General features: G+C 32.9%; 1 protein-coding gene across 1 annotated transcript; it reads right to left on the bottom strand.

The window, feature by feature from the left end:
- Positions 1-1634: 1634 nt before the first annotated feature.
- Positions 1635-11614, bottom strand: Smp_135890 (hypothetical protein; the record flags this gene model as incomplete). The annotated part of the gene is made up of 3 exons (XM_018789533.1): positions 1635-1778; positions 2211-4559; positions 11261-11614. 3 exons carry the CDS (start codon positions 11612-11614, stop codon positions 1635-1637), a joined length of 2847 nt encoding a protein of 948 aa, XP_018654967.1.
- Positions 11615-18417: the final 6803 nt, after the last annotated feature.

Genomic DNA, 18417 nt, shown 5'->3' on the forward strand with positions numbered 1-18417 from the left:
GAATAATTAAGTATTTTGACCACACCTTATAATTATGCATTCATATAGAACATTTAAAACTCATTGCAAAACAAACTGTTGCGAAATTCCATAGAAAAAAACCAATGCCTAGGTAATTTTATCTCAGTCTGTCCTTCGAAAACTCAAGGAACAACCATATTAAAATTCATATATTAAATATTTACACAATGGAAAATATCAGAGAAAATTGTTACAATATTCCAAGCCTATTTGCTGAAAAGTATTTACTATAAACACAAATTTGTCAGTAAGTTATTAAAACTCTTATTATGAATATATCTAATATCTACCAAGCCCTGAATTTTGAAACGGAACTACTGTGCTATGATGTTCACTTGTTATTGTTTACTTGAATCTTCTCATTGATGTTTAGGACTGCAATTGATCAGTCTCTTGTTGGCATATATGCATCCTGTGCGGATTACCTTGATATTGTCACAAATCACAAGCATTATAAGCAGGAATGGATGGTGGCTAGCAGTGGAATCCAGGTCGCGTGTTTCGTCCTATTTGGGACTCGTCAGATGGATGTACCTGCATCTCAGAGTTGATGTTCACTTTGGAAATCGAACCCAGTACCGTTCGTTTCAAATGCCATCGCGTTATCCGCTTAGCTACTAAATTCCACAATTGATAGCTTATTTGTGAACTCGTGTTTATTCGAAAGGTTTCTTTGCTCTTTGAAGTACAGAAACTCAAATAAGATGGATTTAACTGTATAGGTTAGTCATAAAAACTTTTGAATAAATATCATGTCAATATTTATTACAAATGATTGAAATACTTGGAGAGATTTATTGGTAATTGTAAGTTATAAACAGAATGTGAATTAAAACTCGAAAAACCTAGTGAACGCACACAATCGACCCATAATTTGGAATAACTACTACAGTATACTATAATTTATCGTTATCAAAGCAATAACTGTTATGTGCAGTGACATTAACAAGCACAGACCGATCCCACGGTGGTTAAGTATGAAAAAACAATTAACTAAACACTACAAGTTATGACATGACAATGTGAATGAAATATTTAACAAAATGTAGTAACTTAAATGTTTTGTAACAGATATTATATTGAATAAAACTGATGTCCTTGAACTTAACAACCGGTCGATAAGAATCGTAAATTACCAGTAAACAGCACTTAACTATATGTTTATTTACTGATTCCTTTCAACAACAAAAAATAACCGACCATATCCAATAGATCTTCAATATCAATGGATAATCATAAATATAAAACAAAATGACACATTTCACAAATGTAAATTATGAAGAATGAAAAATAAATTTTATTTTCAATAATTTCTCTTTCCAATAATTCAGTACATGTACAAACAAAAAAATAAAAAAACGACAACACTAGAATGAAGTTACAAACTTTCATAAAACGTATATACACAAACTAGAGTAAATTAGAAATATATGGGGGGATTTGAATGATACAATGACTTGACTGTTAATCCATATAAAAATACCAGTAAAGAATTTAAACCAATAATAAAGGAATCTATATTTATATATACATCTGAATTGTCAGCTTCAAATTAACGAAATAGTGAAAGGTGAAAGTTTTAAAGCAAATAATTGTTTTTTTTTAATACGATGTCAACTCCTAGTTAAGTTCGCTGTTTCATTTGTATATGGACAATGTGAATTCCAATGAGTCTGAAATTCAATTGTGTCTGTAGAATGAAATTCACATAATGGACATTTTCGTACTCGACATATTAGATCAGATTTATTAGTATCCTAAAAATAATATGTAGACAATAATAATATAATTAAAATGTTTACCATCATTCATAGATAAGTGAATAAAAAGAAACGCAACAGTAGTTATGCTGTTAATTTTAAAAAGGCTTACTAAAAGTGTTTCGCATGAAGTTTGATATTAAGATGTTTAGAATTACGGTCTACACAAAATAAAAATCCAAGAGAAATGAAAAAAATGTTTTATTGGGGCTAAGACCCTGAATTTTATACTTTACATCCAAGTTACATAGAACAAGATAAATAATAATACTGTCTGCTAATTTAGTGCACATATAAAATGTCAAGTCATCATCTCATAAATATCTCAATAAATCAAGTGGCTTTTGACTTGGAATTAAATTCGAAATCAATTTAAAAGTAGAAATAATTGTAATTACAGAAGTGAAATATAAACACATGAACACTCACCTCATCTTCGTTTTGTCGACTACACTGGTCACTGGTTGAACAAATACGCTCTTTCGCCCCATTTGTACTTGCTGCGTCACCACTGATTTCAGATATCTTTTCTACCTCTTCACTATCATCTACTATTACCAAACCACCAGATTCATTTTCTTCACAGTCACCAACATCTTTAACTACATCTCCTTCAAGTGTATAACATTGATGTACACTGTTAGCACTGGATACCGATGTCGACGTACCACTATTCCCACTTTCTACTTTTTTCTCACAAACTAACCCTCTAACCATACCTTCCACCTCACTCTCATCACACAAACGACTCGAAAATAATGAACGATCTTTACTTTCACAATCGTATACACGAACTCGTTCATAACCATTACGTTTCACTGAATTTATCGGTGGTGTTGGAGGATGATCAACTCCAACACCTGGAAAACCATTCTGCGGAAAATAACTATATAAAATATCATCTTCTGGAGGTGGATAATATCTAACTATACGCAATAATGCTTCATTTTGTAAGTGAGAAACATGACGACCCAATGGACATCGACGCATATGTTTTGCGACATCCCACTTCCACTTCGCTCGATAATGACAATAACAACAACCAAACATTCGATGCTCAGAATGGTTCACCATATGAGCACGCAATTCACTGAACCAACGTGCACCAAATTTGCAAACAGGACAAATAATCACTGGCTCCGACCCATCACATTTCTTCATACCTTCCACACCTGTTAATGGTGGTCCATTATCCAGAGTTTCAAATGAAATCTCATTCTCATTAATACCACCATACTCATGTGTTGAAAGTGATCCTCTATCCTTCCTACTTTCTACTATACGATCCACACAACTGTCTTCCACTTCCCCAACAAACTTCCGCGTTTCAAGTGGTCTAGAAGTACAACCATCTGGTGAATGCGAATGATCAGCAACAAGGCGAGGAAATGTCTCAGAAGACATCTGAAAACAATCCCTAGAATTGCTAACCAACTTCTCACTACCTGTTGTCAACAAAACAGTACCATCAAAACCCGAATGCGATCTACCTTCAGTCGCTCCATCTACACTCTTCTTACTAATACATGTTTCGACGGGAGCAGCAACAGAACAAACACTCGACTTCTTCTCACACAAAGTAACTAACAGACTACCAACAGCTAACAGCAAACTAGCCGATGTGGCAGATAACTCATACGATTCACTCATTTTGTCGTCAACTTCATTCTCCAGAGTACTCAGTGCTGTTTGCAGCAATCCAATCAGCAGAGCACGACTGACGCGATTTTCTCTTTTCTGTTTCTTACCACCATTGTCCACTGAAATGGAAGTTGGCGTTACTGAGACTAAATCCTCTTGTTGTACCTTCACTGAATCATTTACATTAAAAGCATCAGCCTTGACCAAATCCACTGTGCTACTAGGGCTAACACTGGTTCCGCTTAACGGTCGTCCGCAGTCAACTTCAGTTTCTATTACCCTTACAACTGATAAATCAAGTGGTTCCACTTCATCTAAAGTAATTTCACTCACGTGTCGATCTACAGGATTCACACCTAACCGACTTGTTGCACAACTCGATATAATCTCACCATCTGGAGTGTTCCTGTTTGAACAACATGATGACTCAGAAATTTTATCTCTCACGTCAACAACACACTCTTCTCTCCCACGCGAAATCACACTGTGTCTCCGTTTGCTACCCAGATTTGTATAATCAGTGTTTGGCGACCGAACACGTTTCACTCCATATTCAGAAACTCGACTATGCACCTTTGGTTGAACGACTGGGGAAGAATAAGGTACAGATGACAAACGCTTACGACCAACAACAAATCGATCTGAATGATCTCCTGGTACTGATTTATGTATCTCTGTAATTATATTGGACCGACTAACAACGATATCATTTTTCAGATCATTTCCATTCTGTCCACTCCCCATCGTGCGGGACATTAGGTGATTTGGATCAGGTGGACAATTTTCAGAATTCTCAGTCCTCATACTATAAGTTCGTCCCACTGAATCAGGACTTTTATATGAATAATTCTCTCTTCCTTCTAAATATTTATTATTCAGCTTATTTAAATTTGCATTCTCGAAAGATGAAAGTGGAGTATTATAACTATTGTTCAATGGCTTCCCATCACCTTCGGAATCCTCTCCATCTCCATCATCACCTTCATCCAATTCACCATCAGCTTGACAGTTTCCTTCAGCATTACTCAATTCTGTAAAATGTTTATCTTTCCAATGTTTATTTAGTGATTTTTTGTGTTTATAACTAGAACCACATAGCCTACATAGATAGACTTTGGAACCATCACTTTTATTTGTCTAAAATTGAAATAAACAAAAAGTAGAGGACATAGATAATCAATCATTACATCTTCTTAATGAAATATAACAAGTGAAACGAGAATTTTTGTATCTATACTTAATAAAATATCTCTTGAAAATACTGGAGTTACATGAAGTATGTTTACATAAAATATAAATTACAATGATATTTAGATAAATATTGTCTATTAACAACATACTCATCAAAATATTTAGGATAAGCATTAGCTACTTCTCATTACTAAACCAGATAGTTATTCACCATATTATTACACCAGTAAACAGTTTTCACTTCTAATACTGTAAAACTATTGTTTTTAAAATGTGTACACAATAAATAATCAAGAATTTCAGCAAAATCTTCCTTCTTTCAGTTTAAACAAACAAATAGTACCAATTTTGTGAAGCTCCTAATAGTAAATCATGAAGTTAAATTAGTCTAAGTAAATTAATTTCACTAATTAGTTACCCGAAATTTTACGTGTTAGAATAGTTCTGAATTGCTTTAGTGAGTGCGTCTGTGGTTAGTTCAAGTGCATTAAACAATGAGGTGATATTAATAGTACACTTTTATATTTATGTTTTCCTACAAGTTTCTTCGTTAGCTTTCCCAACGATTTGACCTACGTTTGCAACCCATGTGTTGTAATAGAAATTTGCTTGTCTGAACAATATCAAACATTTCTGTAAAACATAATTAAGAATAGAAAATAGTATTGAAGCATAGCTGAACGCTGTATAAGTTAAAATCACATGGTTTCAATAATCATGGGTTTAAAAACGAAATACCCAAAATGACACATTAACCACTAATGCTTTGTCATATTTTAATAGTATACCAACTTGGGAATAACTTTCATGTCATGTAAAGTGATATATATTAAAATCTATAGACTATCAAATAGTACAGTTCTAAAAATACTAAACAATTCAAATACTAATCACCAATATTATAAAACTATGCGTCCAAAAAATTCAGTTCAGTGAAATTCAAGAAGCATGGTTCGTCACATTTGAGATTTATCTGCTAAACACATCTGAATTGTTCTGTTGATCTTTATGTCATCTTAGGAATTGAATAGAAAGCACGTCCGAGCACATATTGTTAACTAATATACTACAGGAATTTAATCAACTAACAAATGAATACTGAGTTATCTAAGAAGACAAGACATTGACCAATTTGCTTTTGAACAATCAATATACGAAGAAATATATGTGCTTACAATTAATAGTTTAATTAAATCTTGTTTAAATATTTTTTTACTGACTGACAATTACCATAGTATTCATCAATAACTTCTCTATAAAGCTTAAACACTTCTAAATAAGGAAAGTATAACAAACATAACAGAATAGTATACATTCATTTACTTTATAAATTCACTTCATCTGCCTACAACCTAGAAACAATAATATTAATTATTTATAAACAAAACAATGTACTTACTTTATGTGCGAAAAGTTTTAATTAAAATCTTAACAGACATATACAAATAGACGACCGTTCAAATACACTACTTAATTATTCCATAATTATTGTCTTTCAATTAAATGTACATCGACATTGTCAAATTCAATTTTAATCAATATTGTTACCATATAAAAAAAGTAAGTATATTCATTGTTGTTTTTAAAATAGCTAATGCTGCATTGTTTCCAAGTTATAAACAGCTGAAGAGAATCTAAACGAAATAAAATGAATCCATACTACTCTGCTATAATCATCATTCATTTTTTTTATTTATTCAAATGGCCACGCGTATATAGCCTCTGTCAGGGAAGTCCTACTCACTGCCTTCTCGTGGCAGGGGTGTTCTTTAAAAAATTGAGAGGACGAAAAGCGAATGCCCGGAGCTTTAACCGGGTTGGTGGAGTTGGAAAACCACGATTCAAAACCATTGGTGCACATGGGCTCCAGTATCCTGAAGGAACAAATGGTGTATGAACCAACTGTTGGTCACCGGCTACCATGGGACTGCATCACCTGACGATGATCCACTGCCTTGTGGATCAGATCTTAAGGTCAAAGGCTCTGGGTGTGGCCCCCTAAGAAATCCACCTGCTTCAGTTTGGACACCTCGGCAGTACCACAGCCCTCACACAAATCAAATGAGATTTGTGCGGCGCATACATATCTGGTGCCCCTTTGTACCAATATTAATGTGTTCAAATAAATAAATAAATTATTCAAATTTATATTGGGGAAAAATTGTATTCATTAATTTTATTTATTCTGTGTATAACTTTTTTTTAGAAAACTGTTCATCTAGTCATTTTATATACCACCTTTAATAGTGTGTTTTCCCTTCTACTTTATTGAAAGAGAGAAAATTTCGATAATTATAACTGATGAGTTATAATTTCCAATTCTATATTCATTCAATGGTATTTTTGTTGAAAAAAAAACTATAGATAATTCTATCAGAAGTTTGTGCTGATGTCGTTTAGAATAACCATGAAAGCTCCACAATCAAACCATCCAGCTCAGAGAAGAAAACTCCATCAAAATAATTAAATTCTGTTGGTCAATAATTTAATATGTTTTACATTGATAATCGTCAATTGTAACTAATTTGAAATTAATTCATTGTAATAGGAAGTAAGAAAATGACTCAATATTTATTAGTTTTTCTTTCCTCACTTTAATGACTTCAATGAATTATGCTGGTTTATAATTATACATTTGAAAAGATGCAGGATGGTTAGAAATAGTTTTTGGTAGGTCAAGGGTCAAAATCCTTATGGCAATTTAGGATTATTGAATTCAAGCAGAAAAGAATTAAAAGAGAATATTTATAGTCTAAAATGCGTTGAAATGTGAGAATGTGTAACAGAAATCATTTGTCTATATTATAAGAAAAAGGTATTTAAGAATACAAAATTTTTACGTTGGATTTGTCAGTAATTCTGATTAGTATATACAGACAATTGATTTACCAATATAACAAAACGATATTTATAAAATTCATTCATTGATATAAAAATATCATTTTACCATAGCTTATATACAGCTCATAATACGTTGATTTCACCGAGTGCCAATATGAACAAAAATAATTCAACAAATCTTGAGCATATGAATGAAGATAGGATATGTGTCCGTGATTTTACAACACATCTACCTCTTAATATTCAATATGTAGGTAATATCTAGGATTTTTCCGTTCATTTAGAGAGTGAATACTACGTATAATAGCATGATTTTCAGTAGGGTTTTCGTTTCAAGCCTTCGTTTTATTTTCTTTTTTTGACTAGTAAGTTGGGATACCTTACGGTGTCGTATCCACAATGATATATATATATATATATATATATATATATATAGAGAGAGAGAGAGAGAGAGAGACAGAGAGAGACTTAACTAAAGTCCCAACTGAAAATTACCCTCTTGAATGCAGTGCTGACGCATGAAATGAACGAAGAAATGTTCGAAAACATTAGACATCACACTTTAATTTTTAAAAGATGGTTGTCATCACGTTCATAAATCTACTAACTGAAAGTTATATTAATCATTTAAAAAGTAATGATATTACAAACTGTCAAAATTTCAATAAATAGGTTGACCCGTAACTCAACTATCGAAAAAAAGAGTAATCAAACAATTAAGCCGTGCTTACAATTTGACTAGCCGATTCATAAGGAAATTAGTCTCTTGTACTAATAAATGAAACCTTTAATGAATTCTCTCCATAGTTTTTTTATGGAGTTAATTATAAGTAGAAATAAATCATTAAATTGTGTTCATAGATGACTTACTGATTAACGCATTCAATCTTTAACCTTTAGATTTCGGGTTTGAACTTCGGTTCAGTTATAACGCTTCGAGTTATCGGATTGTATTGCTAACACAACAAAAGTGTGCACTGAAACCAGTTATATATTTGATAGAAGTCAGCGTAGAAATATATTCATTTCTCAACATTCTTAGTCCAAGTTTTAATTCAACAGCTATCACTTTAAACATTATGGCCAAAAGACTATAAGTTTTAAAGTGGATTGGACTAAGCCATATTAATAGTCATACACTACCTGGTTGGCGTCCGCGTGATTATTATAACCAGTGGTTAGAGACTCTGAATAACATAGTTCGAAATCGTTTGCAATAGCACAGGTGCATCTTCTCCCAAATTCTAAGCTCATGAGTTCCTACATACATACGTACTAGATTCTACGTTGTGACTGACTACAGTGGATAGTGATTGTTGTCTTGGCTAATTAACAGGAAAAAACCTATTGTTGAATTATGGATTCATTATCAATATTTGCTGGTACACAGGAGTAGAATGCAAAACATATATAATCTTTAAATCAATATAATCAATTCTATGCTCATAGTTGTCAGAAAGTATTTTTCTTTCAGTTACCTGCCTTAATAATGTATAAAAAAGAATTAAATTAACACTTCGATTTGGAATTTAATGATACTATTCAGTTGTAAAAATAACTGTAGTATGTTCAGAATAGTTTGAACCTGAGGTCGAATGACTGAAAGCCAAAAACACTTTGAATAACAGGCCACCAATTCATCATCTCAATAGGACTATGGAATATATACTTCTGTTGAGCAAGTTATTAAAACTAATATTGTTTGGCAGAGGATGTTATTTTTAAATTTGTCAAAACTTGCTAAATTTAAGTGAAATAGATTGATGATGCATGTCCGTCAAAATCTTTAACCAAATAATTCAGGCATATATTTCTGGTGACTTATATTAAAAGCCATAAAGTTTGATTAGATACATATTTAAATATCCCATTCAAAACATTTAAAATAAACTCCCAATAATAATAAAATAATGCAGTATAATTAATCAATAAACATTTTTTGTACTGGGGTTTTGAACACACTTCTGTCCGAAGGCTATTCATTCTTACTTATTGGAGTAAACTAATGTAAGTGCAATCGTATGCAAGCCCATAAAAGATTTTAAGTCGTGTTTGAGCCACCAAACCAACAATTCATGGCGTATAAAAGGAAAAAAATCAAATCAAAAATGAATAAAACATTAACTTGATATCTATTGAATGTGCAATTGAACCAATGGGATTTTAAATAAAAACTGAATCATAAGCAATAGTAGTCCACTACAAAGTGTAAAATCGAATACATTGCTGGTAGCTAACTAACTAAACCAATTCAGTAATCAACTTCAAAATTTTAACACTCGAATTCATGGGTCGATCCAAGCTAGACTATCACTGGAAACCTGGAGACAGTGGATGGCCGTTTCGTCCTAGTATGGGACTCCTTAACAGTGCGTATCCATGATCCAACATCAAAGGGACTCGAATCCAGCCCCTTCGGTCTCGCACGCGAATGATTAACCTCTGGACCACTGATCCGACATCCAATGACGTTAATGTCTAACTTCAATCGATTCATGACCTAGCCCAACCATTTATTCATTGTCTGAGGTGGATACCTGTCTCTACCTGACACAAATCGGACTCCACAGGTCACGGCTTCTCACTAGAACCCCAGGAAATTCATCTTGAAGCGAGTCACTAGTGAACACATTATGAATATTATTAGAATGGTGGTTTGTGGAGATCGTAGTAATTTTAATAGTTGGATTCATGAGTCGATCTAAGTTAGACCGCCATTTAAAACCTGGAAGCACAGGACAATCTAATATTTTAAATTCAACCATTTTGTCTTGAACCTGTATGTCAAACATAAAGATGAAATGAACAGATAATTGGAAGACAAAATAACTTGTAAAACATTGAATGAAAATGTATTGGATTTAAGGTGAGACATTTTTTAGCACTATAGGAAGTATAAATTGAAATAAGAGTTCATGTAAAACACTAAAATCGATTATTTGGATCATATCACCGAATATTAAAAACTGAAACAAACTACCGTTAGGAACCCTCTGTTTCCTCGCACAGATGAAAAGACAAACGGGACTTAGTAGCATAAAATTAATGGATCTTAAAATATGATCTATCAATTTTGATGCATCTTTTTTATCTACTTTACTTCACATTCAAATGTAAGCAATAAACAGCTTGGCCTTTTATTTTCTCTAGGCATCATAACCTACACTATTCCCTAATTTTTGTCAAATGAGGTCCCTGAAAGAAGTCAGATCTGCCAATGAAATCTGTGGTTAATGTCCATATATTAAATTAAATTAATGAATTAAAAATCACACCCGATTGATTTTTTTTCCAATCAAATTTTATTCGAACTATCTGTTAATATCCCCAGTCTTTAGATAATTAGCGCGATTCAAAGACTAGACGATGACACACTTGGTTACTGAGACTTGTATATATAGGTTTGGATATTACCATAAGCTGTCAAGTTATTGAAATACTATTAGAATATACTGAAACCCAGACGTGGAATTTAATACAATTAAATAGTTAAACAATATGATAGTTTGACCCAATACAACGATCCATAAACTTAAACCTAGCACTGTCTGAAAGGAACGCTACAGATTTAAAAAATTCCAACCATAATTTTATTATTAATTCATTAGACAGTAAATAGTTCCTAATGATGAAGATACTCTTGTCTCCATCATATTTCACGTACTAGTAATAATTTCCATCTGGCTACTCTGTAGTTTTGAACAAACAGACTAAATATCATAGCATTTAAATCACAATTATAAAAGTAAAGGGAATTACACTACAAATCACATAGACTAAAACTAAATATCAAAAAGTAGATATACCTCAAAAAATTTCCATGATTCCACAGGTCGACGAACATGGTAACGAAAACCTCCACCATAGATATTTGACATATTCGAATTAGTTTGATTTAAAGGTAGAAATATTGATCTAGGTGGTGACGTTGATTGGATTAGACAAGTAGCACTATTTGCAAGAGAATAAGCTGAGTCGGCTGTACAGTGATCTTTCTGTACATCGGTAGAATTAAGAGGAAACTCTCTCTTTAATGGATTCTCAAAACTGGAACAATGAACGTCGTCAAATTTTAGTCCACGGCAAACGACACCAGCATCTCCATTAATTTGGTATTGTTTTTCGCTTAAGGGATTCCTTTTTAATGAATCAGAAGTCATTCGAAATAAATATATCCACTGTTCACTTAAAAATCTAGTTTACTAGTTGAATAAAGTAGGATCTCATTCCAGATCGTAAACTTTTGTTTGAAAAATTGACAGGAAAATAAGATGAGTCCTCTTTTTTACCAGACCGTATGGGACACAACACAATGAATGAGTAAGCGAATGGATGAGTGGTCTGAACAAATAGAATAAAGCAGCTGAATCATCGTTCTACCTATCTATGATTTTCTATGATTCCGTAACCCCTACCACCCTGTCTTACTGACCTCTACAGTCTTTGAGATCTGCTCATGGATGGGATAAAAGGTGGTAGGAAAGTCATTGAGGCAAACTTACATGGCACACAAACAAATATTAATGTGAATATATACTATGAAAATAAATTTATCTATCAACGGATAGATCATCTATTTCCATATGATCGTGATCAAGACACACGTTAAATGATTTTAGTCTACCAATGAGCGAGGCGTAATTCGTAGTTGTTTTGTTTTAACTTGAACTTCTCCCAATCTTCTACCACAGGGTACTTTTCATACCTAAATTCATTGTTTTGTTGTTCTATGTACTAGCAGTCTATGTTTGGCACGATGAATCATTGAGCAGATCACATCCTTTGAGTAATAATTCTGTAAACACATATGACCACGACAATATTATACTATAGAAGTAATTGGCATTTCCGATTGAGATTTTTGAAAGACGGGAATATCTTATCAAAATAATCGCCTTACTTGTCATCTTATTGATTATCATTGTTTGTGTTTGTTTTTCCATTGTTGATACTCAGGGCTGCGTTTGACCAGTCTTTTTTAACCTATGAGCCACTTCAAGGAATCCCGGATACTGTATATATTTACAAGCCGACTGTATTTTGTTTGGTGTGATCTTCAACACCGGGACGTTGGTGCATCTAGCTTATGAGTCATAAATGGGACGCAACACGTATTCTGGATTACACAACAGACCACCAACCAAAATATATTTACGGCTATATATGTGTATACACATACTGAAAAGTTTTAACATGACAAACTTGACTTGAAATAATGCTAGAGTGACTGAGGTGGACGAACTGATAATTGTCTTTTGGATATATATCCCTAGTAAAACAAACTTCAAAAAACAGAATCGTTGGCTACTTGACTAAATATGTTCTCGAGTACTAAACGTATGGAAAATGGTTTAATGCTAGGTTTATAATATTCCGTTGTTGAAATTTAGGATCCCAAGTGACCTGTCTCTGTCGCCATATGCAGTTCCTAATCGATTTGTGTCGATTTAGCGTTTACTCACAAGTTTCTAGTACATGTGGTATGTGGCTAGGAGTGCAGTCCAAGACTCAGATCTCAAACAAATCGAAACGCACATTCTGGATGTCATTGCCGCCCACATGTCAAATATAATAAAATAATAAGAAAAAAGTGGCAGTTTACAAAAGTAGTCATTGATTCACCGTTTCGCTCTCATCATATTAACAAGTTTCCACCAGTAATGGTGATCATTATGTTATATAATGTAGTATGTAGGGAATGCTACACATAAATCAACTTTGAAGTATACAAACATAAATATGCTAGTACTGAGTATAGGACTAGGTTCAGACTTCGACCGATCTAATTAATAATGTATTGTGTTTTAAATACATACATGAAGTAGAGTTGTGAAATAAACCAATTGCTAACCAGTGAACTCAATTAAATTATGGAAGATTTATGTAACCTTTATGAAGTCGTGAATTCTGTTTCTCAATATTTACTGTGTGATCGGTTTCATGTGAAATTGATGTTAGTAATATTATTATTAGTAGTACTATTGTTATTATTATTACATAATACGTTTTTGTTGACAATATAAATTCTCAAAGAATAGATTTGATATTTGAAGCACAAGTTTATTTTTTATTGACAATTATCGCAAAAATGTTTAGTTTATTCAATCCAGTATATTCTTATGCATTAAATAAATAATCGCTCTTAAGAATAATATAAACAAAAACTATAAGCAAAGATGAATAGTGGCTAGTAGTGGGATCTAAGACGCGTGTTTCGTTCTATTTGGGACTCGTCAGTTGGATGTACCTGAATCCCAGAGTTGATGTTCACTGTGGGACTCGAACCCAGTACCTTTCGTTTCAAACGCCATCGCGTTATTCACTTGCTTGTGTAATGGGGTGAAGTTTAAATTCACTTGGTATTGTTGCTTATGCATTAAGGCACAAGCAAGTGGCTATCAAGGACTTAGTAGCTAAGTAGATAACGCGACGGCGTTTGAGGCGGACGGTACTGGAGTCGAGTCCCAGAGTGAACATCAACTCTGAAATGCAAGTATATCCATCTCACAAGTCCTAAATAGGACGAAACACGCGTCCTGGATTCCACTGTTAGCCACCATCCACTCCTGCTTATAATGCTTGTAATTTATGACAGTATAGAGGTGATCCTCACAGGATGCACATATGCCAACAAGAGACTGATCAACTGCGGTCCTAAACATCAATGAGAAGATTCAAGTAAACAATACCAAGTAAATTTAAACAATAAATGTTTAATTGTAAATATTCATCCGGAATTTTCCTCTATACTGTACATAGTATTTCATTCTACGTATACGTGAAAGTCGTAAATATCAATTTGACTTTATGCTGAATGATTTTTTTATTGTTTACATTCTTACTAGATTCGGTTCAGGAAAAAACTTGTTAACATTTGTTATAAAATTTGAATTTCCATGTACTTTTAAGATATATATATATATATGAAGTTAATGTTTTTTTGACATTTATGTGGTCATTAATATGTACTTACTAAATCACATGACTACCATTCTGAAGAGACTGAATCCCTGTTGGAGATGCTAGGGCCTCAGTAACCACTGCTCCTTCGTTCGGTTCGCCGATTTAAGGTGATCTCGTAATCTCGTTAAACATAGAAATCCCAAAGTTTAAACATGTATACGCTTTCGCGGAAGTTTTGTAAAGTAGAAGAGTAATTTACAAAACAATATAATATGACTAGAATGGATTATCTAAAGTTTTAGAGGGAAGCTGGCACTTACGTAGTTAATTCTAAAGTGAGATACTTTCTCATTGATAACACTGAATTTAATTAAAAAATAACTGGAGTTGAGTAAAAAAAAAAACAACTGAACATCAGCTCATTAGTTAAGTGGTATCATGACCTTCCTAAAGCTTAAGAAACTTAGAATTAGCGACAGCTGATGAGTTTTAAACCAGTACAAGTGTATTTTCGGAACAGTGGTGGAAAACTTGGTCTACCAGATTTTAGAGAATCTGGGGGAAAAATTAAAAGTAATGAATCAGAAGTGTATGACTTAAATTTCATATACATTATAATGCGTTAGTAACGCATATACTCAGCATCAGCAAAACAACGTAGATCTCCACATAGTATTTCGTCTGCTAATGTTAGGAAATAAATCAACAGTACATATGCAAATTGCAAGAGAATATTTTCCTTCGTTAGATTTGAACATAAATCACTATGATCCGTGGTCAAAGATACTACTTTTGAGTTATCTAAATTGCGGTTGAATATTTGTGTGATTAGAATTAGCCGATGAATTCAGCCATAATCAAGATATTCACCTTAGATGTGACTCAATCCTATTATTCAGTTCGCTTCACTATAGCCTTTGATCATTAGAACTTAACTAATACTCATGCAGATAGCTCATTAATATTTATTTGAACAGTGAGACGACTTAGGTTTTCCTTAATTTCAAGGTTCGTTCTTTTTATGCATAAAATATAGATATATATGTTAAACAAAATTATTCAAATACTTTGAATAACAATGAATCTATCACGAACACAATTTAGTTTCAATGGAGTTAGATTAACATATATAGAAACTTGTTTTAAAGATGAATGTCAGTTTGAATAACTTCGTACAACATCTCTGACTATGACGCTGGATGGTAGGTATATAGAGTTCTATGAGGAATATTCGTTCACTGAATATTTCATATATCTAGTTTCTAAAATATGAAAATAGTTGAATACCTTTTATTTACAATCTGTAAAATAATCGATGAGATTAGGACCGAAATGATTATTATGTAACTAGATCAGGTGAATGATGATCAAGTAACACAGAGAACACTAATCAAACTCTTGCAAATTATTATTTTCAGGTCATCATCTCAACTTCATACATTATTTCTGAAGTTAAATCTATGATATGATTGAGGATATTATTAGTCATTCACAATTTTAACGTTAGCCTAGTCTTGGAGAAAAAGCAAAAATGATGCATACATATATAGATAATTAGTTATTCAATGCACTCTCCTAGTCTTTGCCTAGTTAAACAGCTGTCTACCTGTATTGAATTTTGTTTCTTAAAATTTGTAAATACTGATTTTTTTGAGAGCCTAAATACTATCGAGCTATTAATACCATTTGAGAGAGCCATATGGTCATATGAATAATTCTGCTTAGCTAGATTCAAGTATAAATAAGGTCAGAACTTTAGAAATTTGAGCAAAATGAAACGAAGACTGAGTAGGGGACAAGGTTAGTTGGAGGATAGATTGATCTAACCAAGTCAACTCACTCTATGCACATCTTTCATTGTTGACATGATAAACATTATGAGTGGGTGTGTAAGTGTGTAATTTAGACAGACAAACACAATATTTAATAGGAAGAGAGAAAGTAGAGTGAGACTGAATGACAAGAAATGCTCTAAATTGGATCACATCCTTTGTCTCATACCTCATTAGTGTAGTCCAAGCATCGGGATGAGTTATAAAAATATCAATGCAACATAGACACAAGAAGTACTTGGACCAACAATGTATTGATTTGAATGACTAATACGTCCATAACTTTAATCTTAGATGATGGAGGTCCATTAAGCCAAGTGTTTAATTTATGGTGTACGCGGCAGTAGGATCACAGGATTTTTTTCCATAGAATAGGTAACGTCAGTTAATTAATAGGTGTTTGAATGATTGTAATTGGTTCAATGAGATTGCATTTTAAATCTTGATAGGAGAAAACTAGCCCATGTCGAGACTTATTAGAATAAAATACTGTAGGCTGACCACGCTGAAATTGTAAAATGTTTGGAAACAGTTTGGAAGTTGTTGTAACGTTCGATATCATAAGTGAGTTGTATCTACAACTACGAGATGTTTGTCCCTTTCAAGATTCTAAAAGTTTTTAATTAAACTTTTGTGAATTACCAGATTAAATTTAAATCTAGCGACAGTTTTTCTAGAATCCTTGAGTGAATAAATCATAACTCATTAGGTGACCTATTGAGGTACTAGAAACAATTTTATTAAGTAGAGTAACTTAACAAGACTTTTCTAAACAAGGAAGCACAAATTACATAAGGGTCATACATGTAAACGTTTTGAAAACTGAGATCCACTCATAAATCGTACACAAAAATAAAAATGTATTGAATAAACGGATAGCTACCAAATTTATCAGTGCATTATAGGCATTTTGTAGACTTGGATTATGAATTCTATACTTATAATAAATATCACAAATTGAAGCTTTTCATATAAACACTAAACGAACCTATAGCTAGTCTGGATAAGCTGACAGATCCTGTTATGCTTTTTTGTTCAGAGATGTCATTTATTTAGCAAATAAACATTTACACGAACTCCTATTTTATCGCTAGCTAGCTAAGACCGCGTAATCACTTAAAGGTGATGTACTTAAATGATCTTAATATGTGCATGATGAATAATTACTCATTATCATTTAACTTTTGCCTACAACGAATATTGTTCACAAGAATCATTATTATCCACTAGAATCAATAGGTTTAGTTGGTTTTCTTCGGTTACTGCTTTTCAACAAGTTTCTTCTTATAAGATGAGATTGCTAACCTTACGCCGAATCTTCTAATTTATCAAGGCTTGAGAGCAGCAGTAAACCTATAGGGGCTCCAGGGAGAGTTAAAGAGGTATGTGATAGCTGAGGAATTCCTAAATTGAAGCCATCAAGTAGAAAAGAAAGAGGCAAACCAAAGGACACATGGAGCCGAGAACTGGAAGCAGATATTAAGACCGTGAATACAACTTGACAACATTCGGAAAAGAGAATCTGGGATATTGTTACTTTAAGATCCCTGGTTGGAGGCCTATGACCCATGAGAGACAACAGGCTTAAGTGATTAAGTTCTAAAATTGGTTCATAAACTATTTAAAATCAACGAATAAACTCTACAGATCACTCTGATATTTCTGAACAGTTAAGTACTGTTAGACGCTGTAGAGTTAACACAAGTTTCCATAAGAAAAATTAATATATGATACTGATGAATGTATATTTTCCCGTGTCTGGATACTGTTCATATATATCAGTAGGTGTTTAATAATAACCTATCGATTACTTCATCAAGACTATCGGCCAAATGTATGTCAATATGAACTGATTTTCGACGATCAAGTGATTAATATTTATGGAATTGATGACTTTATACTATTCAATATTACGTCTTATATTTAGATTGTAAGTAAATGATTCAAAATATCAGTGATTCTTCCATGAATATGGTGGTGTTCGTTTTTATATTTGATATAAAGTGAATTTTACGATAAGAAACAGTGACTGAGGGAGACTATTACTGAAGAACGATATTTAGGCGAAACTACAGTGACTTGGGGAAATTCCAACCACTTCTATGGTCGAATAGGTGTTACAAATTAGTGTGGGGAATTAAAACTTGAATTTAGAGTTAGAACCTAAGGTAACGCATTAGAGTTAAGGCTTCCATCATGAACTGACATCAATTATGCTTTAAAAATGT

Source organism: Schistosoma mansoni, chromosome W, assembly GCF_000237925.1.
Source record: "Schistosoma mansoni strain Puerto Rico chromosome W, complete genome".
NCBI classification, from domain to species: Eukaryota; Metazoa; Platyhelminthes; class Trematoda; order Strigeidida; family Schistosomatidae; genus Schistosoma; species Schistosoma mansoni.